Source organism: Trifolium pratense, linkage group LG6 (assembly GCF_020283565.1).
Source record: "Trifolium pratense cultivar HEN17-A07 linkage group LG6, ARS_RC_1.1, whole genome shotgun sequence".
Taxonomy (NCBI): Eukaryota; Viridiplantae; Streptophyta; class Magnoliopsida; order Fabales; family Fabaceae; genus Trifolium; species Trifolium pratense.
In genome coordinates, this window is record NC_060064.1 from 21,596,944 (window position 1) to 21,620,884 (window position 23,941).

The 23,941-nt window shown below is 36.1% G+C and overlaps 4 protein-coding genes across 15 annotated transcripts; 2 read left to right on the forward strand and 2 right to left on the reverse strand.

Annotated features, from left to right (window-relative positions):
• Positions 1-185: 185 nt before the first annotated feature.
• LOC123892544 lies at positions 186-4,486 on the reverse strand. 3 transcript variants are annotated; one of them, XM_045942354.1, is made up of 5 exons: positions 4,222-4,486; positions 3,752-3,821; positions 1,669-1,756; positions 659-738; positions 186-549 (listed from the first exon to the last, which is right to left on the reverse strand). In XM_045942354.1, coding segments are annotated over exons 2-5 (423 nt in total). In that variant the 5' UTR covers positions 3,754-3,821; positions 4,222-4,486; the 3' UTR covers positions 186-296. The 3 variants fall into 3 exon arrangements, with proteins under 3 accessions (XP_045798310.1, XP_045798312.1, XP_045798311.1); XM_045942356.1 differs by lacking the exon at positions 3,752-3,821 and having other exon boundaries at positions 4,226-4,486; XM_045942355.1 differs by lacking the exon at positions 3,752-3,821.
• LOC123891909 lies at positions 4,260-7,910 on the forward strand. The gene is made up of 5 exons (XM_045941778.1): positions 4,260-4,366; positions 4,482-4,741; positions 5,148-5,331; positions 7,660-7,717; positions 7,800-7,910. The coding sequence occupies exons 1-5, from the start codon at positions 4,260-4,262 to the stop codon at positions 7,908-7,910; spliced, it is 720 nt and encodes a 239-aa protein (XP_045797734.1).
• Positions 6,381-19,766, forward strand: LOC123888635 (mediator of RNA polymerase II transcription subunit 12-like). Of its 6 annotated transcripts, none has more exons than XM_045937733.1 (14): positions 6,381-6,496; positions 7,568-7,697; positions 7,832-8,047; positions 9,588-9,647; positions 9,910-10,015; positions 10,213-10,281; positions 10,424-10,477; positions 10,637-10,744; positions 11,157-11,303; positions 11,383-11,730; positions 11,851-14,246; positions 14,837-17,443; positions 17,990-18,323; positions 18,767-19,766. In XM_045937733.1, exons 3-14 carry the CDS (start codon positions 7,920-7,922, stop codon positions 19,196-19,198), a joined length of 6,789 nt encoding a protein of 2,262 aa, XP_045793689.1. In that variant the 5' UTR covers positions 6,381-6,496; positions 7,568-7,697; positions 7,832-7,919; the 3' UTR covers positions 19,199-19,766. The 6 variants fall into 6 exon arrangements, with proteins under 6 accessions (XP_045793689.1, XP_045793687.1, XP_045793688.1 ...); XM_045937731.1 differs by having other exon boundaries at positions 6,398-6,496; positions 7,568-7,717; XM_045937732.1 differs by having other exon boundaries at positions 6,398-6,496; positions 7,800-8,047.
• A 51-nt stretch (positions 19,767-19,817) lies between these two features.
• Positions 19,818-23,672, reverse strand: LOC123888636 (rop guanine nucleotide exchange factor 3-like). Of its 5 annotated transcripts, none has more exons than XM_045937736.1 (9): positions 23,478-23,550; positions 22,627-22,998; positions 22,244-22,363; positions 21,976-22,130; positions 21,702-21,776; positions 21,320-21,610; positions 21,074-21,229; positions 20,508-20,852; positions 19,862-20,386 (listed from the first exon to the last, which is right to left on the reverse strand). In XM_045937736.1, exons 2-9 carry the CDS (start codon positions 22,955-22,957, stop codon positions 20,264-20,266), a joined length of 1,596 nt encoding a protein of 531 aa, XP_045793692.1. In that variant the 5' UTR covers positions 22,958-22,998; positions 23,478-23,550; the 3' UTR covers positions 19,862-20,263. The 5 variants fall into 5 exon arrangements, with proteins under 5 accessions (XP_045793694.1, XP_045793695.1, XP_045793692.1 ...); XM_045937737.1 differs by lacking the exon at positions 23,478-23,550 and adding an exon at positions 23,364-23,379; XM_045937735.1 differs by lacking the exon at positions 23,478-23,550 and adding an exon at positions 23,093-23,127.
• Positions 23,673-23,941: the final 269 nt, after the last annotated feature.

Genomic DNA, 23,941 nt, shown 5'->3' on the forward strand with positions numbered 1-23,941 from the left:
ATCAATCTCTCAATGTATCTAAAAAATGAACTTTTTATATGAAAAATCGGAGGGAGTATCATATTAGGGGTATTTTGATAATTATAAGTTTATTCTCAGGACTATACATTGCCAACTGAGACCAGGATTAACCCCTCATCTAGTAGGGTAGGCACGATGCCAACTGGGTAAACAATAAAGCTAAGTTCCATGAAATGCCCAATGACTTCCAATATTTTAAAAATAATGTATACATTGTTGGTCTAGTCAATACAAAATATGCGATAACGCAAAGCCTTGCATTATTCATATTAGTATCACTTCGGCTTCTTATTTCCCGGCATAGGCCGGGTCAAAGGAGCCGGGGCCTTCCTCTTGGAAAAAACATTAGTTCTGCTTTCATCTTCGTTGTCTTCATCATCGTCATCACTAGCAATTGTAGTACACTCTTTGGCAATATTAGCTGCTTTTCTTTTTTCAGCATCTAATTTGGCATTCAATTTCCTTTCAACAGGGTCATTTGAAGGCCCTACTTTGGTTTGCCGTGAAACTTTTGCACCTAGACCAAGCCTGCAAAGATTTGTGACTTGTTATGTTACAACATAAAGTAGGTATACATCAAACAGATTTGCAGAAGCCGAACGGTCAAGAATTTATCGGCAGTGGTGATTATACTGACCTTTGAGGTCGACCCTCTGTATCCACACTTGGTGTTTCATCGTCTGCAGATCTGCTCATATTTTTTACCCATACCTCAGCCTGCCAATCACAATAACTAACAAGTAACTCACAGCAGCAACAAGAAATCCACAATATTTGATAAAATCCCTCGTAGCTTATCCTCAAAAAAATTAAAAATGAAACTTTAGAACAAAAAGGAGTTTCAAGATATACATGAGTTATCCACTCACCACATTTTGTGACAAGATTTGGATGTAAACATATTTTTCACTGTTTCCTTTACTTTTTCTTTGAGGATGAGACTGAGGGCAAGGATAAAGAATTAACTTACAAATCCAAATCAACCATAAATTGGTTTATACTGAGATCCAACATAATCAATGGAAATTTCACATATTTCTTTCAGCAAATTTCTTAAGAGATCAATTTTTAAGAGATCAACAAAGGAGCGAGCCTATGTCAAAATTAGAGGATAGAGACAATGCTTGGAGCTTTCATAACAAATAAATAATTTTTTCAATCTTTACAAGTTAAATTACCGTTACCAAATATTTAAAACACTATCAAAGTTCAAGTCCATAAAATAGTATGATGGGAAAGAAAACAGTTTTAATTATAAAATTGAACATCATAATCAAAACTGATGTTCAATTTATAGGGCATTTTAGATACATAATTATGCATATGAAAACACTCTTCTGTGGGTTTTTCTTTTTAATGCAGCCTTCTAAGATATCTATATATTTTACGCATAATCAACACTTGCTTCAGAAACATGGAAATCATTTTCTGGAACAAGCTCCACAAAACAACAATCTTGTTGCTAAATACTTGCTGCAAACTTAGAAAACAGATCTAACAAAACATTCATCACCGTAAGTTAATAATCTGAAATCTGAATGAATGCAGATCTATACCATATCAAATAATCCACCAACCACTTCATAGACATATGATATATAAACCTTATTCTCTATTCATAGCAAGATGAGAAAAGAAAATAGTTACCAATTTCAAGGCCTTATTCAACTTGACAATTGGGGGAGCACCAACTTTCTTTGGATTTTCTGTAGCACTCATTTCAAGCTTTCCGTGCCTTGATGAATTGAAGAGAAACAATTAATATATACTACTAACTATATATTCCAAACATCTAAATATCTGATGACATAATTTTAAAAATAAAAAATATTTGACCTTTATTGCCCAACTTTACAAATATAATAGCATATTCCCTAATTCAACTTTTGCGAATACTTAAAACATTTTACAGAGTAAACATAATTCCACCATGATACATAAATAATAAAAAAATATACAAAATTAAAGGGAGAGAATCAAATTAAAATTTATAATTAACGTTGGTCACTTGCCACTGACATTAAAAATCAAAACCCAATATAACTTAACTACTAAGTACAGTTCTGTAAGTAACCAAAATGGCATCCAATCAAAACTAAGTTGTAAAAATAATCAAAATGACAGAAGAGAAGGTTATTGTGTCATTGTTTTCTCCGTAAAACAGAAAACCCGCAGAATAGAACAACTGAAACTTAAAGAACAGAGAAGAATACAGCACCAGAGAAAACGCACGCAGAAGAAGGAATAAACAAGAGCAAATGCAATCCACACGAAGAAATAGGAGACTTAGAAGTAAATGAAATAGGAGGAGACCAAAGCAAAGTTGTCGCACAAAGAAAACCACGATAAGGAGAACAAAGCAGTAAATGAGAAAGGAAGAATTAATATATATTAGGTCACTTACAACACTTCAAAGTGACTAGTATACCCTTAATAACTAAACAAAACAGTTTTAAAAAGGGCATTCGAGAGATTTCATCTTGAAGCCTTGATTGAGGACGCAAAAATGCATCTGCCACCAACACAACATTGACAAATGTAATTACATTTTCAATTCAATCATGTCATTTTCTTAAATTGTTACCAGTGTCGACGTGTCAGTGCTCTGTCTGTGTTTGTGTTAGTGTCCGTGTATGTGTCTATTCCAGTGTTTTATAGGGCAAGAACCTTTCAGTTTGAGAGAACAACATATTTTGTCTTCCTTCCAACTAAGAAGATAGGATCAGTAACTGATTAGCCGTAAGCTCGTAACAGAGCTAATACCATGCAGTTGAGTTATATAAATCTTCAGTGAAAATCATTTGGTATCATGAACCATTAGAAAACTTAACCGAGACTCTCTTGAGAGTTAAGTTCTACTAATTTTGTTCTATAACTTCATTAAAATGTAATATGTGAAAGAGTGTTCAATATAATATCAAACAAGAAACATAATTGAAAATTTTAGCATTCATTACCAATAATCCAAACAAGAGCATCAAAATCGAGAAAGAGGGAACAAAATCATAGATTTTATGCAAGAAACAAGCAGCGTCAGACGATTTGAGTAGACAACAAAAGCGAAGGGGCTTCAGACGACGACAGCACATCGGAGGATACAAGCGTGAGGCAGCTTAGAGCATCTACAATGAAGAAATCTATTTTTGGGTACTTAAGTGGATCAGGGCCGTCTCAAACAACATGGAGACACTGTTCTAATATTAAAAATTGGACCCCTGATAAAAAGAAGCGCAGAATCGTAGCTTATAGCTCAAAGACTTCGAAGATAGATTAGACACTCATGTTCAACTTAAACTTTCATACACTAAACTAAGTACTTCCAATCCCTACACCTTATACTATTATAGTGGATCACCTCCCCTCATTGCTAATTTACTTTATGTACTTGAAGCTACTTATCATACATGGTTATTCTCACCTTGCACCTAATCATATATTCTTTGTTGACAAACCCATGACAAAAAATGAAGAGAAAGCTATCCTTTTATGGCTAACAGGAACAAATACTGTATCAATATCGATCAAATACCAATTTCAATCCCTAATTGCATGAAATGAAAAACAGTAACATTAGGATTTGGTGCCTCTAATAGAGCCTGGGCAAAATTTTCATGCTTTTTAGATTATAAATATCTATAAGTAGCACACAATTGAAAGTTGAAAAGAACAAGGAAGTCCGTTATATATTAAGTTGATCCATGAAATCAAACAAAGAAGATAAGAGCCTTACATTCAGCAACAATGCAGTCTCCAATGCATAAGCATCCTTAAAAGTCACATATGCAATAGACTCATAATCACTGGATGTGTGTCATTATTAAAAAAAGAAGTAATTTTTTCAGTTACACCAATACTATACTATGAAGTAAATTAACTTTTCTACCATCTAGGCCTTCCAACTTAGATACAACTAGCAATCCTTTTATTCAATAGCAATAGCAATAGCAATATGAAATAAATTCAAGGAACACATTATAACCATCTTTTGAACAATAATATTGTATATCTGCATTGCATGCTAATTGTTATTGATTACAACAACTGATTGGTATTGCAATGAAAACATCATCAATCAAAGAAGGATTGAGTATATCCATTATCTATATTTATTCAATCAATCAATCAATCAATCAAAGAAACAAATCAAAATTTCCCAAACACCTAAAACCTAGAAAATTTATAGATTTTGAAAAATTGTACCTGCCTGTCGCGTAGAGAGAATACAGAGTGAGAGACAAATGGGAGAAGGAGATAGAGAAAGCTTTTGTGGTGGTCGACTTGCTTTTCCGGTGAAAGAGCTTTTCTGCCGAGCAGAGAGAGAGAGAGAGAAAGGTGGCGGCCGGTGGTGAGAGGCGAGTGGTGGTAGTCACTGGTCGAAGCTTTTCCGGTGAGTGAGGGTGTGTGAGAAGTGTCTTTTTGCTGGGAAGTGTTTTTTTTTCTTTTCTTTTCTTTTTTGATAGGATAAATAGGTTTTTACCCTGCAACCCAATTACCCAAGTTTTGCTTTACTCCCGTAAGTATATATATGACTTCGCCGACCAATTCAACAACGTTCCTATACCTTCATTAGACTTTTTATTCAACGACGATCTTGGAGATCTTGAGATCACGTTCGACGATCTTGATAATCTTTGTATCCCTTCTGATACCGAAGAATTTCTTCTTCCTGATTCATGGAACCCTAACGGTGTTCCAATTTCGCCTATTATTGATAATGAAGGTGATCGTGTTGACCAGAATGAAGCGACTTCGCCGGCGTTTGCGGTGGTTGAGAGTGTTTGAAACCCCTGTTGGAGCGGAGGGGGGTTGTGTACCTGCAGGCACTCCGACGCTCAAGTCAGTATGTGTGTAAGGTTTTCTTAGCTATAAAAATGCGTACCTTGCAAATGAAGTGGAGATGCATATATATAGCCCCCAGCGCTGGGCTAAGGCCCTTGATGACATTAATGGCCATCAAGTGGCTGCCGGAAAACGGCTTGGAGGCCTTGATGTGCAGTAAATGCTCATCATTCCGGTTTACGGCCGTTACAATACGCAAGGGTATCTGACCGTTAGGACGTGCTCGGATGGTATATGTGTTCGACACCCTCTGATGCTCGAGCTCGACGCTCGGCCCAGAACAGAAGGCGTTGTTAATTTTGAGTCGCCGGAATCAGGTGCTTCTGTTGTTTCCGGTGATCAGAGTCCTGATGTTTCTAGGTTTCTTAATTCTGATTCGGTTTCTGCTGATGATAATGATAATTCGGTTGATGTTGATGTTAAAGTTTCGATGGAGACTGAATACCATCATCTTTGGTCTAATAGTCTCAAGTGCTCTTCCTTGATTTTTTTTTAAAAAAATATATATAAATATTTTTTATAGGTTGTCCAATATAATTAAGACATGTGTGAAAAATATTCATGTAAGCAGTTTTTTTTGTCAAAATAGTCACCATGGACAGAGAAATGCAGAAGGGGGCAAATGTGGGGACCAAAATCGCTCGTTTGAAAGTTGAAACTAGAGGACCAAAATCGCACAATTAAGAAATGCGGGGAATAAAATTGCTCATTTGAAATTAAGGAGACTAAAATCGCACAATTAGGAAACATGAGGGACTAAAACTGCAATTAGCCCTTTTTTAATGACTTCACGTAATGTGATCTTCTCTGATTTACCACGTATTTTTTGGATTTGTTTGAATTTTTGGATTTTGTTTGTTTGTTGAAGTTTATGAAAATGTTAATGCTCCCTAAGAACAAAGGCAACATGATTACAAGAAGATGAATAATTGATGACTGATTGCATTATTATTATTATTATTATTTATTTATTTATTTATTTTTTTTCGTTTTAGTCCCCCAACATTTATCTTTCTTTTTTATATACTTTATCTTTCAGCTTGGTTCCTGGCTACGTGACATAGTTTTTTAAAGTCAAATGACACGTCATGACCAACAATTAGTTCATGTCAGTACCTATAAATAGTTTTTAGATGAAACTTAACGTCAGAGATTACTATGATTTAAGAAAGTTAAATTCAGAAACTTTTAAATATTTTTTGATGATTCAGAGATTAAGGGTTCGTTTGGCCCAACTTTTTTTAGACTTTTTGCAAATAACTTATGCAATATAAATTAGATTTTATGTTATTTTATAAGTTCACACTAGTAAAAATTATAATTTTATAAGCTATTTTATCATAAACTACCTTGACAAGTAAAAAGTTGAGGCAAACATGTCTAATATGATAGTGAGGGTTACTTTCGATTTCAACTAAAATAACCGTCTAGGGACTAAAAGAGTAATTTTTAATATTAAGAAAAAAATACGGTAATAATCTTCATCACTATAAAAAAAAGTAAAAAATATTAAAAAAAATAAAAATAAGAAGAGAGAGTCAAAGCCTCGTAGCCCTCTCTCTCTCTCTCTCTCTCTCTCTCTCTGAGACACACTTTCCCTCTCTTTCTGTCAAAGTTGCCAATTTTTTCTTTCCAGGTATGCCCTCCAATCTTTCCCTTTCCAGTTCTTCATCAATATCTGCTAAATTTCCCATTATTTATCATTTTTTTCAACGAAACCCCTTTTGTTCTCTTCCGCGGAATTGTCAATCAAAAACCCTAGCTTTGTCTGTGCTTCAAAATCCCCAATTTTTAATTATGCAATTTGTCCCCAAAAAACCCTAGCTTTTTGATCGCGCTTAAGAGCTCAAATTCCGAAACCCTTTTTGTTGCATTAGATTTGATTTTGTAGATTTTTGAAATTGCTTGGATTTTTTATGATAAAGTTGAGATCTTTGAACGATTCAGCTGGTGGGTTGTCTCTACAATTTTCGCCCCTTTCATTTTGCTGCCATGTTTAGCTCTAGTTGGGAATTAAGTTTTACAAAATAAGGGCATTTCTATTATAGTGTGTTATTATATATGCTAGGGTTGAATACTTGAAGATATGATTGTAGTAACTCTCAAATGATTGCCACAAACCTTCAAGTTGCACTTCATATAGATGGAACCTTTTTTTTTTTTTTTTTGGTTTTTTGTTGAACTTCATATCATGTGTAGTAACATTTTAATTTTGATGGAATGTTTCCAATTGCAATGGTTAAATTCTGTTTCAGTGTCCATAATTTTATTCACTTGTATAATTTGTGGGATCATGTTTGTGTTAGTTGATAGGGGAAGGTGCCGTTGTATTTAAAGTTCCTAACTTCATTGGTATGTTTGATTTTGAGCTGTTTCTTGAAAAAAGACTATTACATTGTTAGGCATGGGGATTTCTTTTGATCCAGAAATTATGATGTCACTATGTTGGAAACCGGATTCAGCGCAGGGTGCAGGCATAGTTTAGGATCTTGTTTTCTTTAATTTACCTGTTTTCAAAATATTTTGTATTCCTTGTATTTCAAGTACAATATTCAGACTAGAGTATATTTTTTATTTCATTTTTTGCAACATGTTTATTTGCTTCTGAGTTGCACTCTTCTGATGCAAACTTGGATGTTTCTTAATGGTTCTTCTTATGGTGATTTCACTGGGAATTTTTTTGTTTTGTTTTTTAAATTTGTTACAGGTCAGAATAGTAGCACTCTGCATTACACGTTTGGGTCCACAAATTGGGTCTCAAGATTGAGGTATATAGTTTTTGGGGCATTTTGATTTCAGTGCATATTCTCTTGAGAAGCTGAAGGCAGTTCAACGAGGTATAGATTTGATGCGTAAGGTCATTTGCTGTAATTATTACTTCATTCATTTTGTGCCGTTTTTTTAATCCCTTCACTACAGTTTTTCATCGTGTTTTTTAGCTTCTAAATTGCTCTGGTTGGAAATGGCACAGAGAATATTTTTCATGGAGCAGTTCAGCTAGCACAGCTACTTGTAGTGGCTTGATGCTGAGGGCAGTATGCCGGTTATAGTCAGGGGAAATGCAAAGGTATCATGCTGGCAGCAGCACTAGTGCAGTTAATAACAGTACAATTGGTGGGCCATCGGCTAGGGACATTGGAAGAATTGATTCATCTTCCTTGCCAACCGCCTTTCCTGTAAGTTCAAGGTAAGATACTCTCTGCCGGCGTTCTCCTGTTAGAATCTTATTACAATTTTGATTGTGATCATTCCACCTGTGACTAATGTACTGCCTATTCTGAACTGTTGTGGTTGTGAATCATGATACAGCTTCTCAGGGATCTCTCTGGTTCCTTAATCTAGGAAATTGGGTTTAAAGAATATTGAGAGTGGGAACATGAATTTACTGTCATAGCATGAGTTAAATAACTGCTCACTGTTTATCAGGAAAAAAGCGGCCTGCTATCCGAGCTCATATAACTGATTCATCTACAGTTTTTTAATTTTAAAATTGAAAGGGCTGAAATAGTGGTTGAACTTAAAAATTAGGAGTAACAGTCAATTAATTGTATTGTTCCGATACATGTTAAAAGTCCCACATCACTTGGGAATCGAGGCTAAAGGGTAGTTATTTACAACATCCACACTCCTCAACCCAAAGATGGGCCTTTTACAAAGGACAAAACTGTGGGAGCTCACACGCGGCCCAAAGCGGGCAATACCTTGAGGGTGGAATGAAATATTGGCGACTTGACTAGGGGTCGAGGCCAACAATGCTCTCCTTTAGCCTCGACTGCGGGGCAACTGTTCGGTACACCTTAAAGTCCCACATCGCTTGGGATCGAGGCTAAGGGTAGTTTATATACAAAACCCACACTCCTCAACCCAATGAGGCGCTTTTTACAAAGGACAAAACCGTGAGGGCTCGCAGACAATACGTCGAATGTGGTGTGGCGTACTTGAGGGTGGTTATATACAACACCCACACTCCTCAACCCAATGAGGCGCTTTTTAAAAAGGACAAAACCGTGAGGGCTCACAGACAATACGTCGAACGTGGTGTGGCGTACTTGAGGGTGGAACGAGATGCATATCAGATATGAGATATATAAAATCAGAGAATGGTAGCAAATATGCAGGAGTTTGTATGTACATGTGTGTGTATGTGTCTATATATTATAAATATGGTGTTTTCCATTGTGTTTTTTCTATCATTTAAATAATCAAAATCTTTTATTTATAATTATTACCACTTTTGGTTAATAATGCCATTTAACCAAAGCATCGTAGTATCGGAATTGTGTTAAACATGTAGAATAAAGGCCACAATTGAGGTGTGTGAAGTTTTTTAATTTTTTTTGTTGTAACTACTATTTTTTTTTGGTTAAATTGTAACAACTATTTTAATTATAGAAGAAAGTGGAGATATTTGAATTGCTACATGTTCTTATGAATTATTTAATGGCCTGAACCACAATACTGCAACATAGGTTTGTGACATTCTTATATTAGGAACATGGTGGTTATATTTCGAGTAGACAGTTAGTAAGAGCTGTGGTCTCACTTTATGTTTTTTTAGCATTTGAAACATTCCTTTAATGTAATATAGAGAGTTTGCAATATCTGTGTCAATTTTGAAGAGTTTGTTTTATTTGACACTTGGTAATAAATTGTTGTGTGTATTGTTATGCTAAATCAGTTATCTGATGCTGTTAATCACTTTCAACACAATGGATTTGTGATTTCAGGCGACAACCACCATTAAACCTGTACAAGTTGAAGTGTGATAAAGAGCCCCTGAACTCTAGGTAATTTATTTATGTAAAATTTTGTTAGTTTATGCACTACAGTCATCTTAAACTTTTCTGGGGTAAATTTGCATTTATACTGTTAATATCAAAATGATTTGCCGATAAACTGGTTGGATGCCACTGTTGTTCGGTATTTTCTTTTATTTCTTGTTATTCTACAATACCAAGGTTAATTTAAACTCGGCAATATTTAATTTCATTATGTTTCCTTATTATATTGTTATATGAATTTTAAGTATAGATCTCTATCTAATCTCAGGCTTGGCCCCCCAGACTTTAACCCTCAAACACCAAATTGTCCTGAGGAGACTCTCACCAAAGAATATTTGCTGTCTGGATATAGGGATACAGTTGAGGGGCTTGAGGTACATCATTAAATTTATCCAATTAGTGGTTTTGTTAGTCTGTTCTTCAGTATGTCAACTTTGATTCATGATGGTTGAGATTGTGGTCTAGGCATTTGTATATTCTTGATTGGTTTTACTCATCGAAAATCAATCTGTGATTCCTTAAGAGCTTATTGTTAGCTGTTATAACATGGCATTATTTGATCTGTTTTCAGGAAGCCAGAGAAATATTGCTGACTCAGATTCCTCATTTTAACAAGACAATTGTCCTTAATTGCAAAGAGGTGACTAACTTATCTCTGTGAGAGATTTATGCTCTGTTGTTTCTATAAGTATGCAGTGAATTTTGTGCAAATTCTCCATATTTGTTTTTTGTATTCATTGCATATCTTTGTAGGTTAACTATGTCTTTCATCTTCTCTCCAGGCCATTAGAAAACGACTAAGGGCCATCAATGAATCTCGCGTTCAGAAGCGGAAGGTGACCAATATTTTTCATTATGATTGTGAAGATTATACCTGCCTCTATGATATGCCCAAATTTATATGTTTTATTTCAATCATTTTGGGATTGGTGGTCCTTCCTATGCCAATTTGTTATAAAGGTATTTGATCTACGTGACAGTGCTTACTTTAACAGGCTGGTCAAGTCTATGGAGTGGCTCTTTCAGGATCACAACTTTCAAAATCCAGTGTTTTCCCCGAACAAAGGCCTTGTCCTGAAGATTTCCGGAAGAAATGGATTGAGGTAATAATTAGTGAATAATAAATAGTTTAACACTAATAAATATTTAGTTTACCATTGTTAACCGTTTTTCATTCTATCCTTCCCTCCTAACCATATAATTCTAGCATGTGGGAAATTGAAATAGTAGGTTCTAGTTAAAGAGATGAAAATTAAAGAAAAAAAGCCAACAACATGATGTGAGATAGATTTTATACATAATGCACATACCATAACCTGATGTTTATAAAGAAAATGTGGATGTATACAGCCATTGTTCTATAAGATGCATAAAAGATTGCATAGGCTTTTTGTTGTCTAGGTTGATATTCATGTTAAATGCTTGAATACTTTCATAAATCCTACTCGAAAGTGCTTATTTTCTTGGATTATTTTTTGTTACTATCAATTTTATAAGTTCAAATTGTTTTTGTAGGGCTTATCTCAACAGCACAAGCGATTACGTTCGTTGGCTGATCTTGTTCCACAATATAGAAGGAAATCAGTGTTAGAGGTTCTTATTAGGAATAATGTTCCTTTGCTGAGGGCAACCTGGTTTGTAAAGGTTACATACCTCAATTTGGTAAGGATGCAGAATGTTACATAATTTCCTTAAAGGCACCCCTTTTTAATATTTTTAGTTAAATTGTTCGAATTTGCAGGTTCGTCCTGGTTCTGCCAGTGTTCCTTCTGGGACTAATGACAAAACACAGCTGTCTTGTTCTGAGTTTTGGACCAAAGATATTATTGAATACTTGCAAACTCTTCTGGATGATTTTTTCTCAAAAAGTACTTCTCATTCTACTCTTCATAATCGAGATCGATCACCCCAAATGCCTTATACTGCGTCACTTAAGCACAGAACTAATCAATTATTACCCGTTTCTGATGGTGAAGAACCGTCTTTACATTTTAAATGGTGGTATGTTGTTCGGCTTCTACAGTGGCATCATGCTGAAGGACTGCTTCTTCCTTCTGTTGTCATTGACTGGGTTTTACATCAACTACAGGTAAGTGCATAAAACATGTTTTAAGTGCTCATAAAAATAACACCGATCAATTAATGTATTTTGCTGATTTCAATCCTTCAGACTTCATGTTTTGATTTTTTACTCTTTTGCTTCTTTCAGGAAAAGCAATTGCTTGAGATTTGGCAGCTGCTTTTGCCTATTGTATATGGCTTTTTAGAAATTGTTGTTCTATCCCAAACATATGTACGCACTCTTACTGGAGTAGCTCTTCGTATTATTCGTGATCCTGCTCCAGGTGGATCGGATCTAGTAGATAATTCTCGGAGGGCATATACGGCCGCTGCTCTTATTGAGATGCTCCGGTATTTAATACTCGCAGTTCCAGAAACTTTTGTTGCTTTGGATTGCTTTCCTTTGCCATCCTCTGTAGTTTCACATGCAAATAATGATGGTAATTTTGTACCAAAAGCAATTGAAGCTGCAGAAAAGATAAAAAATAGTTCAGATGTTGTGTGTATATTTAAAAGTAAAGGCCTTGATGCACGATACGAATCACTGGCATTTGATCGTGTTATTGCATGCATTCGTAAACATGCAGAAAATCTCACAAAGGCTGTAAGCCCAGGCTATCCAGGTGATTGTCTGGCTAAAGCTGCACAAGCCTTGGATAATTCTCTTGTACTTGGTGATATACGTGAAGCATACAAATTTCTTTTTGAAGACCTATATGATGGACCTGCAACTGACGCCTGGGTTGCAAAAGTTAGCCCTTGTTTAAGGTTATCCCTAAAGTGGTTTGTGAATGTAAATACATCACTTATTTATTCAGTGTTTTTCCTTTGTGAATGGGCAACATGTGATTTTAGGAATTTTCGGACTGCTCCTCCTTGTGATATAAAGTTCACGGGTAAGAAAGATATGTCCCAAGTACATATAGCAGTTAGACTTTTAAAGATGAAGCTGAGGAATATGCAGACTTTCTCAAGAAAAAAGAATGGAAGTACTCATCATGGAGTCACTTATTTAGCAAAATGTTCAAGTCAGCAGAATAACTGGAATATTGGATCCAAAATAAAATGTAGCTCAAAAAGTATGAATCAGGGTATCTGTTCTTCAGTTGCATTTGAAAGCCCGGGTCCTCTACATGATATCATAGTTTGCTGGATTGATCAACATGTGGTGCATAAAGGAGAAGGCCTCAAGCGCTTGCATCTCTTTATAGTGGAACTCATTCGTGCAGGCATCTTTTACCCTTTGGCTTATGTACGCCAGTTGATAGTGAGTGGGATCATGGATACAAGTGTAAATATGGTTGACCTAGAGAGACAAAAGAGACATTGTCGAATCTTGAAGCAGCTTCCTGGGAAATTCATTCACCATGCTTTAGAAGAATCAGAGATTATTGAAGGACCACTGCTTATTGAAGCCTTACATGTTTACTTGAATGAGCGACGCCTCATACTCCGTGGTTCCTTTAGTGAGAACCATGACAATGGCAGTGGTGCCAATAATTCTGATGTCAATAAAAAACATTGTTCATCTTCAACAAAAGATAGATCTTCTACAGTATCAATTGATCAGCGAAAAACTGTTTCTTTGAATAAAATATCGTATAAAGTTGAGAAGGATGATACTAGTGTTGAAGACCTGAAGACAGTCATTTCAGTATTGTTACAGCTGCCAAAAAGTTTATTTAATTTTACCACTACTGGATTGGATGAATCTCAAGTCAGTGTCAAAAGACCTACTAGGTGTCGCAGCAAGATTGATGTCATGGAGGCTACACCTGGGTGTGAAGAATGTAGAAGAGCAAAGAAACAAAAACTAAGTGAAGAAAAAAGTTCATTTGTTCAAGCTCATTTTTCAGTTTTAACCGATGATGAAGATACATGGTGGGTGAAAAAGGGGCTAAAATCTTTGGAGCCTCCCAAAGTTGATCAACCACTTAAGACAACTAAGCAGGTTACTAAGAGTCGGCAAAAGACTGTGCGTAAAACCCAAAGTCTTGCGCAACTAGCTGCTTCTAGAGTTGAGGGAAGCCAAGGGGCATCAACAAGTCACATATGTGATAATAAGGTAATCTGCCCTCACCATAGAACTGCTATGGATGGAGATACAGAGAAGTCTGTTGACGGAATCCGTACTGGTCCGTGTGGGGATATTGTTTCAACAGGAAGAGCACTAAAACGCCTTCGTTTTGTTGAGAAAAAGCAAATAACGGTTTGGCTGATGACTTTAATTAGGCAGATTATTGAAGACACTGAAAAAAGTATTGGTAAAGTTGGCCAATTTGGCAGGCCAGTAGCCACTGTGGATGATAAAAGTTCAATACGGTGGAAATTTGGGGAGGATGAACTTTCTGCTATACTTTATCTGATGGATGTCTCAGATGATTTAGTACCAGCTATTAAATTCCTCCTGTGGTTGCTACCAAAGGTTAGCAGTAACCCGAATTCTACAATTAATAGCGGCAGAAATGCTTCAATGCTGCAAAGGAATGTGGATAACCAAGTTTGTAATGTTGGAGAGGCTTTTCTGCTATCATCACTGAGAAGGTTTGTACTCAACTTTGTTTCTGTAGTTTTATTAGCTTTCTCAGCCAAAATTTGGTTTTGTTTCATTGACGAGTATACATGCACTTCCTCCGGCTTTCCCCTCTAATCCATTAGTGTCTGCTGCTTTTTTAATAACTTATTATTATTTGGTTCCATAGAAGTTGTTAAGAGTCTCAGTGCTTAATATGCTCCTTTTGTTTTTCATTTTAACTAAATCAAGCTAGTACGGTTTAAATTTAAGTTTTTTCCCAACCATTCAGACTTGCCCAGATAGAAATCCTCTGTCCTGATGGTTGATAGCAAAAATCATTCTGCCTTTTTATATGGGTCCCGCTGCTAGTTTGTAGTTTCATAACGAACTGCAGGTTTGATATTAAGTTTGCCATGACTTTGTATGAGCTCCCAAGTTTTTCCCATCTTTGTCTTCTTTATAATCTTTCATAACTGAACGGGTGCTTTGAGTAGTTTTTTACTTTCCATTTTTATGCTAATATTTAACAGTGTTTTTTTAATGGATTTTTGGGATGTGATGCTGATTCTTTTTAGCATATGTCTTCTTTGTCTAACGTTGTAATTATATTTTGATTCAGATATGAGAACATTCTTGCTACAGCGGATCTTATTCCTGAAATTCTGTCATCTATAATGCATCGAGCTGCAGCTATTATAGCATCTAATGGACGGGTTTCAGGTTCAGGAGCTCTAGCTTTTGCCCGTTATCTGTTGAAAAAATATAGCAATGTGGTCAGTGTCGTTGAGTGGGAGAAAAATTTCAAAACTACATGTGACAAGAGACTTGCTTCTGAACTTGAGTCTGGAGGACGATTAGTTAATGGAGAGTTTGGACTTCCCCTTGGCGTTCCTGCAGGAATTGAGGACCCTGATGATTATTTCCGTCAAAAGATAAGTGGTGGCCGGTTACCGTCCAGAGTAGGTTCTGGCATGAGAGATGTTGTACAGCGTAATGTGGAAGATGCATTTCACTATCTCTTTGGAAAAGACCGAAAGCTCTTTGCTGCTGGAGCACCAAAAGTTCCTTCTTTAGAAAAATGGGATAGTGGATATCAAATTGCTCAACAAATAGTTATGGGTCTGATGGATTGCATTAGGCAGACTGGTGGTGCTGCTCAAGAAGGAGATCCCTCTTTGGTCACTTCTGCTGTTTCTGCCATTGTTGGCAGTGTTGGTCCATCTTTAGCAAAATTGCCTGATTTTTCTGCTGGCAATAATCATCCAAATATATCACTGGCAACAAGTTCATTGAACTATGCTAAATGCATTCTGCGAATGCATATAACATGTTTGTGTCTGCTTAAGGAAGCCTTGGGAGAACGTCAGAGCCGTGTATTTGACATTGCACTTGCAACAGAAGCTTCCAATGCTCTTGCTGGAGTTTTTGCTCCTAATAAAGCATCTAGAAATCAGTTTCAACCTGAAACCCATGATACCAGTGCAACTATGTCAAATGATGTTGTAAACAGCTCTAGTAAAATCGTGCTCGCCAGAACAACGAAAATTGCTGCTTCTGTTTCTGCACTTATTGTTGGTGCAGTTATATATGGTGTTACCAGCCTGGAGAGAATGGTAACCATTCTCAGATTGAAGGAGGGCCTGGATGTAATTCAATTTGTAAGAAGCTCGAGATCCAATTCAAATGGAAATGCACGTTCAGTTGGGGCTATTAAGGTGGAAAGTTCAGTTGAAGTACATCTCCACTGGTTTAGACTGCTTGTTGGAAACTGCAGAACCATATGTGAAGGCTTAGTGGTGGATCTCTTGAGTGAACCATCCATTGTAGCTCTTTCAAGAATGCAGCGTATGCTTCCTCTAAGTTTGGTCTTTCCGCCTGCCTATTCAATATTTGCCTTTGTCATGTGGCGGCCCTTCATTATGAATGCTAATGCAGTCATACGCGAAGACACAAATCAACTTTATCAGACTCTAACAATGGCCATAAATGATGCATTAAAACATTTGCCTTTCCGAGATGCATGTTTAAGAGATTCTCAGGGTCTTTATGATCTTATGGCTACAGATACGAGTGATTTAGAGTTTGCAACCCTGCTAGAGTTGAATGGCTCTGACATGCGTTTAAACTCCACGGCGTTTGTTCCGCTTCGTGCTAGGCTTTTTTTAAATGCCATGATTGATTGTAAGATGCCACAGTCTATTTACACAAATGATGGTGGAAACCAGATTTCTGGGCCGGGTGAATCTAAAATTCATTTTATTGAAAATGAGTCTAAGCTTCAGGATAAGCTTGTAGATGTTTTAGAGGCTCTGCAACCTTCCAAATTCCACTGGCAATGGGTTGAACTCAGGCTGCTTTTAAACGAGCTGGCTCTAATTGAAAAACTGCAGACACATGATATGTCACTGGTTAATGCTATACAGTTATCTTCACCGTGGTCCGAGAAGGCTGCTGCTTCTGAGAATGAGAACAATTTTATTCAAATAATTTTCACAAGATTACTTGTTAGACCCGATGCTGCACCCCTTTTTTCAGAGTTGATTCATCTTTTTGGGAAGTCGCTAGAGGATTCTATGTTGTTGCAGGCTAAATGGTTCCTTGGAGGTCAAGATGTCCTCTTTGGTCGAAAGACCATTAGGCAACGGCTAATTAACATTGCAGAGACAAAAGGATTTTCTATTAAGCCTCAGTTTTCAGAGCCCTGGGGTTGGTGTAGCCCGTGTACTGATCCAATAACTATAAAGAGGGGTAAAAGGAAAATTGATTCTTTCTCTCTTGAAGAAGGAGAAGTTGTTGAAGGAGTGGATGTGAAAAGGAACCTAAAAGGGTCCTCTCAAGTGTTTGACTCTGAATTCTCAACCATTAAGCAGCTACGCGGGACTGAGAGGGCTTTTCTTGAATTAATTCTTCCATCCATAGATCAAAGCTCCGATGAATCTCGTTATTCGTTCGCTAGTGATTTGATCAAACAATTAACTTATATTGAGCAACAAATAGCTGCAATTAATCGTGGTCCAGGTAAGCCAGCACCAAGTACGCCGGTGACCGAAGGTCTGACAAATAAAGTAAATACCCGCAAAACTACAAAAGGTGGCAGCCCTGGATTAGCCAGACGGCCAACATCTTCAACAGATTCTTCTCCACCTTCTCCTGCAGCTCTACGAGCCTCAATGTCATTGCGTATCCAGTTAATGATGAGATTCCTTCCCATTCTTTGCTCAGACAGGTAATTAAGACAATTTTTCTATTCTTCAAATGGCCCTGATACTATGCTGGAGTATTTTTTCTTCCTGGATTGTTGCTGCATTTAAGTTATCTTCATCTGGATAAATAGTACTCCTTCTGTCCCATATTAGACGACTCATTTGACTGTTTCATATACTTTAAGAAAAGTGTGTGTGTGTGTGAGAGAGAGAGAGAGAGAGTGATATTATTACTGAAATGTTCTTAATAAGTCCTTGATGTGAAAGAGAGAGAAAAGTGTATAAAGCATTTATAAGGAAGAGGTAAAATTGAAAAGTTACCTTGAAAGTTGAACAAGTCAATTATTTAGGGACAATTTTTTTTAGCAAATAGGTCACTTAATATGGGACAGAGGGAGTATGATATTTTCCTGGAGCATGTGTTGATGATGATTATTCATTAATTTGTTTTTTATATCAAACTATTTCTTGAATAAAATTTGGTGCTGGAAATCGACTAACTTCTGGCAGCATTAGTTTGTTTGATATGGCTGTAGATAGATACAGTTAAACTAGATGTATTTTTGCAGGGAGCCCTCAGTGCGGAACATGAGACACACTCTTGCCTCTGTAATTCTTCGACTACTTGGTAGTCGAATTGTGTTTGAGGATGCTAACATTTTGTTTAATGCCACACACTCTTCTCTGTCAAAAAAGGATGGGGAGTCACCTTTCGAAGTTGCTAGTGCTGCTTTTGTAGATTCTTCTGCGCAGGGCCTTTTTGATCGATTGTTGTTGATTTTGCATGGTTTGTTGAGTAGTAGTCCTCCTAGCTGGCTTAGGTTGAAACCTGTTTCAAAGACAAGTAATGCACCGACAAGAGAGTTTTCTGGATTTGATCGAGAGCTGTTGGAGACTTTGCAGGTTTGATCTTCCTGTCTATTAATGCATAACTTCTAGTTTCTGTGACTGATGATCCCATTTAGCTACTAGGTCTGATCTTGCATCAAACATTGGAGGACAAAACTTAGGTGCACTTCCTTAGGTGTTTTTTGTGCTTTCTTAACTTAAAATACATTTTTTGTTGTTATTCAGAAATTTGTGTATTTAAGGAAATCATGGTAGTTATGAATATTTCAAGTTAAGAACAGCACGGAAAACATTGAATATGATGTATGTTTTTTTTTTGAGCTTTCTAATTTTTTTTTTCCTTTCTAATTTTTCCCTTTCTTTTAACATATTTGACAACCTCAATTTCAATCTTGGTATTATCTCTAGGGATGATGTTGATTAGATGGAAGCATGTAGGCTATTTTTTTTTTTTTCCTTTCATTTTCTCTTTCTTCTGACTCTATTATCTAATGCAGAATCACTTAGACTCCATGCAACTGCCAGACTCTATCCGGTGGCGTATCCAAGCTGCAATGCCTGTGCTCCCTCGCTCTACACTATACTCTTTCTCTTGCCAGCCATCATCTGTTCCAAATTCTTCTATTGTATCTCTTCAACCCAGAATTAAAAATTCCGGGTTTAATTCCAGCAGTTTGGCTACCCCTCAGAGGAGTGCAGTTCCACTATCAAGGACTGCAGCAGCATCAGGGAAGTCAAAACAACAGGACACTGATTTTGAAGTCGACCCTTGGACGCTTTTAGAGGATGGCGCCGGATCTTATCCTTCTGCAAATAAAGGAAGTGGCGACCTTGTTAATATTCATGCCGCCAGCTGGCTTAAAGGGGCTGTAAGGGTGAGAAGGACAGACCTTACTTATATTGGTGCCGTGGATGATGATGATAGTTGATTAAAAAAGATTTTTGATTGGTTTTGGAGTATTCAAAGCAAATCCCTCATCAGGTGTATTTATTGTTTTGTTATATATTTTTGATGCATATTGGCGAAAATATGCCATTTTATGCTTTCCCTTCTTGTGTTGAACTTGAAGGGAAGTTGAGGGGACATCATTTTGAGAAACAGGTAAAAGGCATGGATTCTTTGGTGAAGAAAAGTGAAGGTGTTGTTGATACCAGTCCATCATGTGTTGAATCTTCCCTGGTTAACTTCTAACATCTTGATCACCACCCCCTCTCAATATGGACTTGTGTATTTCGTTGCACAGTTCATGGGTTTGTTGTATATATTGGGATGATTTGTTTCACTTTACTGATTTATTTTGAGTAAAATATCTCAAATGGTTTATAGCTGTTTCTTTCTCATTCGTGTCTTAATGTGTGAGCTGTATTTAGGAGGAGGTCACAATCACACACGAGGGCACCTAACCAATAGTTCTTTTTGTATATTCACATTATCAAAATTATCTATGCTTTCATATGGAGAATCTGCATGAAAAGCAACATTCAATCATTCAGTTATATCCCTTTTTAATTATGTGATCGATGTGATGAGGCGAAATTTGGAGGTAATTTTGGTTTGGTTCACCAAAATAGAACTTGAATAAAATTTATAAACATGTCAAAATCAAAGGAAAAATTTACCTAATAAACCTAGCTGTGTTTAGTCTAGAGAAAAAACAGTTTTAAATTTTTGATGTAATTAGATCGGCTATTAGTTCTAGCGCCCAAAATCAAATAAATTTCCAGAGTTGAGCAATTTAACTGATATTTCCTAGTGTATATTTATTGTGTGTCTGTTGGAAGTTATGCTTAAAAATTCAACTGAATGTTGACACTGTCTTCTATATACTGTTGACAAATGAGCTTCACACAGATGCAAGTGAATAATACATTTTCACACATCATCTACCAAGTACTAACTGTCTTAAATTCTCCCAAATCCTTGGTTTACAATAAGATTGTTGAATGGAAGAGAAGCATTGTTGTGATGAAGTTGTAAAACCCAGTTGTGGTTTCTAGACTTCTCTATTTGTCATTGATTTATCTGCACACAGAACATCTTCAATCCAAGCAACAATGTTAAATGCTAGGCCTTCTAAAACTCTTGAATAGCTTTCTAGTACTGCTTTCCCCACATCCTGCAAAAGAGTTCATTTGATAAATTCAAATATCTCAATTTAATTCGATCTTATTCTTTTGTATGTTTATACTAAGTCAAAAGTGGATATTGCTAAAGCTGGGGAAGAAGTCTAAACTTACACGGTTGTATTGGATCTTGCATGTATCCAAAGAAGTTTGTGAAAGTTCAGGATATCTTTGCTTGAGGCTAAACAACAAAGCTTCAGCTCTGTCAGCTAAGATGTAGTTTTTGTCCTTCCAATCGGTGTCATCCATCAGATCTTTTACTTCTTTCCATGATGACTTTGAATGGCTAAGACAAGCTTTACGTCTCCACGTGTACATCGATGATTCGACCCTGTCTGCTAGATCGAGTGCTTCATGCTCAGAACTTATTTTGAGACAGTCAAGAAGGCGATCAGGCGAGAACTTGTCAGCAGTATACATATAGTGGTAAATTGTGTCTCCTAGACTTCCTCTTCCACTCTGAAGAAATTAATGTTTGAAAAACAAAATATATGTAAGATTAAATTTCAGACATTTTTGATGAAAAAATGTGAATGAAAGTCAGTGCATTATACTAGTAGCATGAAAACAATTCTTCTATAATGCATTAACATTATATTAGTTTGGAATTTTTATAACTAAATTTCAAGGGAATAAACATAAGATTAATGCATCTCATGGAAGTTACATGCTACTAGTACCTTATATGAAATTATATCGTCCCGTTTTCTACAAGATTCAGCTGCTATTATTGGCTTCCATAAAAGGCTTATCAAATTTGATGATAAATTCCAAGACATTTGTCTTATAGGGTCACATTTAAAGGAATCCTCAATCACTTGGCAATAGAATTTCAGCTGGAAAGAAAGAAATGCAGACTTATTCTGAGATTACTTTCAGATTAAGACTTTCTAAAACTCGAATGATATTCAACAACGAGGACTAACCTTTGGAAGATCATCTATATATGTTTCTGGAATATCTATTTCCGCAAGAATATTGCTATTTATTGCCATTGCCGCTTTATGAATTTGATTAGCACAATCCCGTTTCTCTGCAAGGTGTTTCCTTGACTTCTCAGAGAGGCCACCAGGGAGAACACAGGGAACTGGTAACCACCATTTCTCATCTTTCCTTGGAACAATCTTCCGAAATGAGGCTGCGCGTAAATGAGGCGAACTTGCTGATATATTCTCTGCATACCAGAATTCAGTATCCTCAAAAGAATCTAATATTTCCTGCAAACAACATTTTCATGTTTATCAGCCACAAGAACTTGACGGAAAACTGAGTTCTTACATGAAAGAAGCAACTGAGGTTTTCTCTTACTATAAGCATTGTGTCAAGCTTCTGTAGTGCAGGGAGGTTGATATAGATATCTGACCTTGGTCTGCTTTTCATCATCTGAAAGAGAACAATCATATTAGTGATGACAAACAAGTTTCATTATCATTTTAGCTCAACTGGTTTGAGCTAAGAGTCGAACGATTTTGAGGAGTTATAGAACCAGGGTTCAGACCTTGGTGAAGGATAAAGTACTAACACAATAACAACTAATATACTGATATTTGCGTAAATAAATCATTTGGCAAACAAAACTCACCTCCACAATTGTGCCATCTTCTAAATATTGTGCAGTTGGGGCAAATTCTTGTATGTAATCACACACTGATAAAAGAACCTTCATTTCCCTTTTCCACATGGCTTTCTTCTCTGGCTTCAGCGGCTCCAACTTTAAACTTTGTCCAAATACTGTTGCTGCAGAAATTCGTAATCGAAACATGTTCAGTAACAAATAATTTGACAAACTAATAGCCTTTTTTTTTAATCATATTATGCTATTGATAATGTTGAATCATAAAAAGAATTACCATAGAGATTGGTAATGGCATTTGAGATTGTAACTGCTGTGGAAACACCTTTTCCTCCACCAGACATGTCTTCTCCTAGTAGAAGTTTTGCAAATCTTTCCTTCATCATTTCAAGCTCACCTAATCATGTCAACAAAATTAAGTTTATTATCTTCTATATATAGATTTGTGATGTCGAATCACATGTTCAAATCCTGGAAACAGTCTCTCCGCTTGCAGGGATAATTAAGACTATGTACATCCAGTGGAATCCTCATGCATTAGGTTTTGTAGATAGAATCATGCATATTCTAAAAAGAAAAGTTCACAATTAACTATGCAAACTAACCGACATTCTAAGAGGAAAAAAAAAGCTCTCATCTCAAGTAACTATGGAAACAAACCTGAATCCAAGAGATCATTATCATCAAGTTTATCATCAACTGATTGCTTGCGCAGCTTCATTCCTAGCCTAGAAAGACCAGGTTTAACATCCCTCCACTGAGAAGGCGAAGGTGAAGGCAAAGGCGAAGGTTCACTGGCATAGCTGCTATCATCTAGAGTGTCAGAGAAATTTGAATTTGACGCGTCTGAGCTTGTCCAAACTCGGCAGTATCCGAAAGAATCACCACTCAATCTAGAAAAAGGAGGAGTTTCACTAACTGAATGATCCATAGAAGGTGAAAGGTGATACCTCACATCACAGTTATCACCAAAGTTGGATGATTTATCCATCTTAGCTCAAGAATATGTAATCAATGGAACTTCCTTAACACCTGCACATATATAAACATGAAGGGTAAATGAGTCAAATTGTGGTTGTGGACTCTAAATTTAAGCCATTTTTGTAATAATCACTTTCACACATACTATGATATAAAGCTTGACATAAAATTAAAACTCAGTTTAAACTATAATAAAATTTCAATTGAAATCAAACTATAGATATAGAAAAACAAAAGGGGAAAAAAAAGGAGAGATTAAAAAGAAAAAGCAAAAAATTTGAATGTTCTTGTTTTCTAGCAAATTAAAAAGCAAAAGCTCTTAAAACAATGCTGTTACTACTACTACTACTACTGAGACTCAATAATTCAATGAAAAACGCAGTAAAGGGTTGTGGACTGTGAAGGAAAAAAGCAACCTTGGACAACTTTTTGAGGTTGAAAACTAACTGAAATTTAAAACTTCAAAACAAACGGTTGGTAAAAAAAAAAAAGCAGCAACGGTCCCAAACATTCTTTTTCTAATGTTTTACCTTTTTTATGTGGTAGATTTGAATTTGAAGTTTAAACATTAACTAGTTAACAATGTTTGAAACAGTTCCCTCCTAACTTTATACCTTCATAGGTGAAGAATTTCCATGCAAAAAGAAAGAAAGCAGAGTTTGAACAAAACCAAAAAAAAATAATGTGCCTTTTCAATTTCATGCTGCTACTATAACAATGTGATTAATCATATAGTTCAATTATTAAATATATATAAGAAAGACCAAGTTGCAGAAATGGCCAAATTATTGTTAGATTCAAAGGCATGCAAAGTGTGTATTATTTTGAAAATGAAGATGACATGTGAGAATCTTTCTTTCAGACTTGTTGTGCATGTGGTTATAATAAATGGATATTAGTTCACATTTTAAATAAAATGTATTTGAATTAGTAATTACTTAATAATAGCCCCAAAAAAAAGCAGCAGCAAAATCAGGTCTAGTATGTGTATATA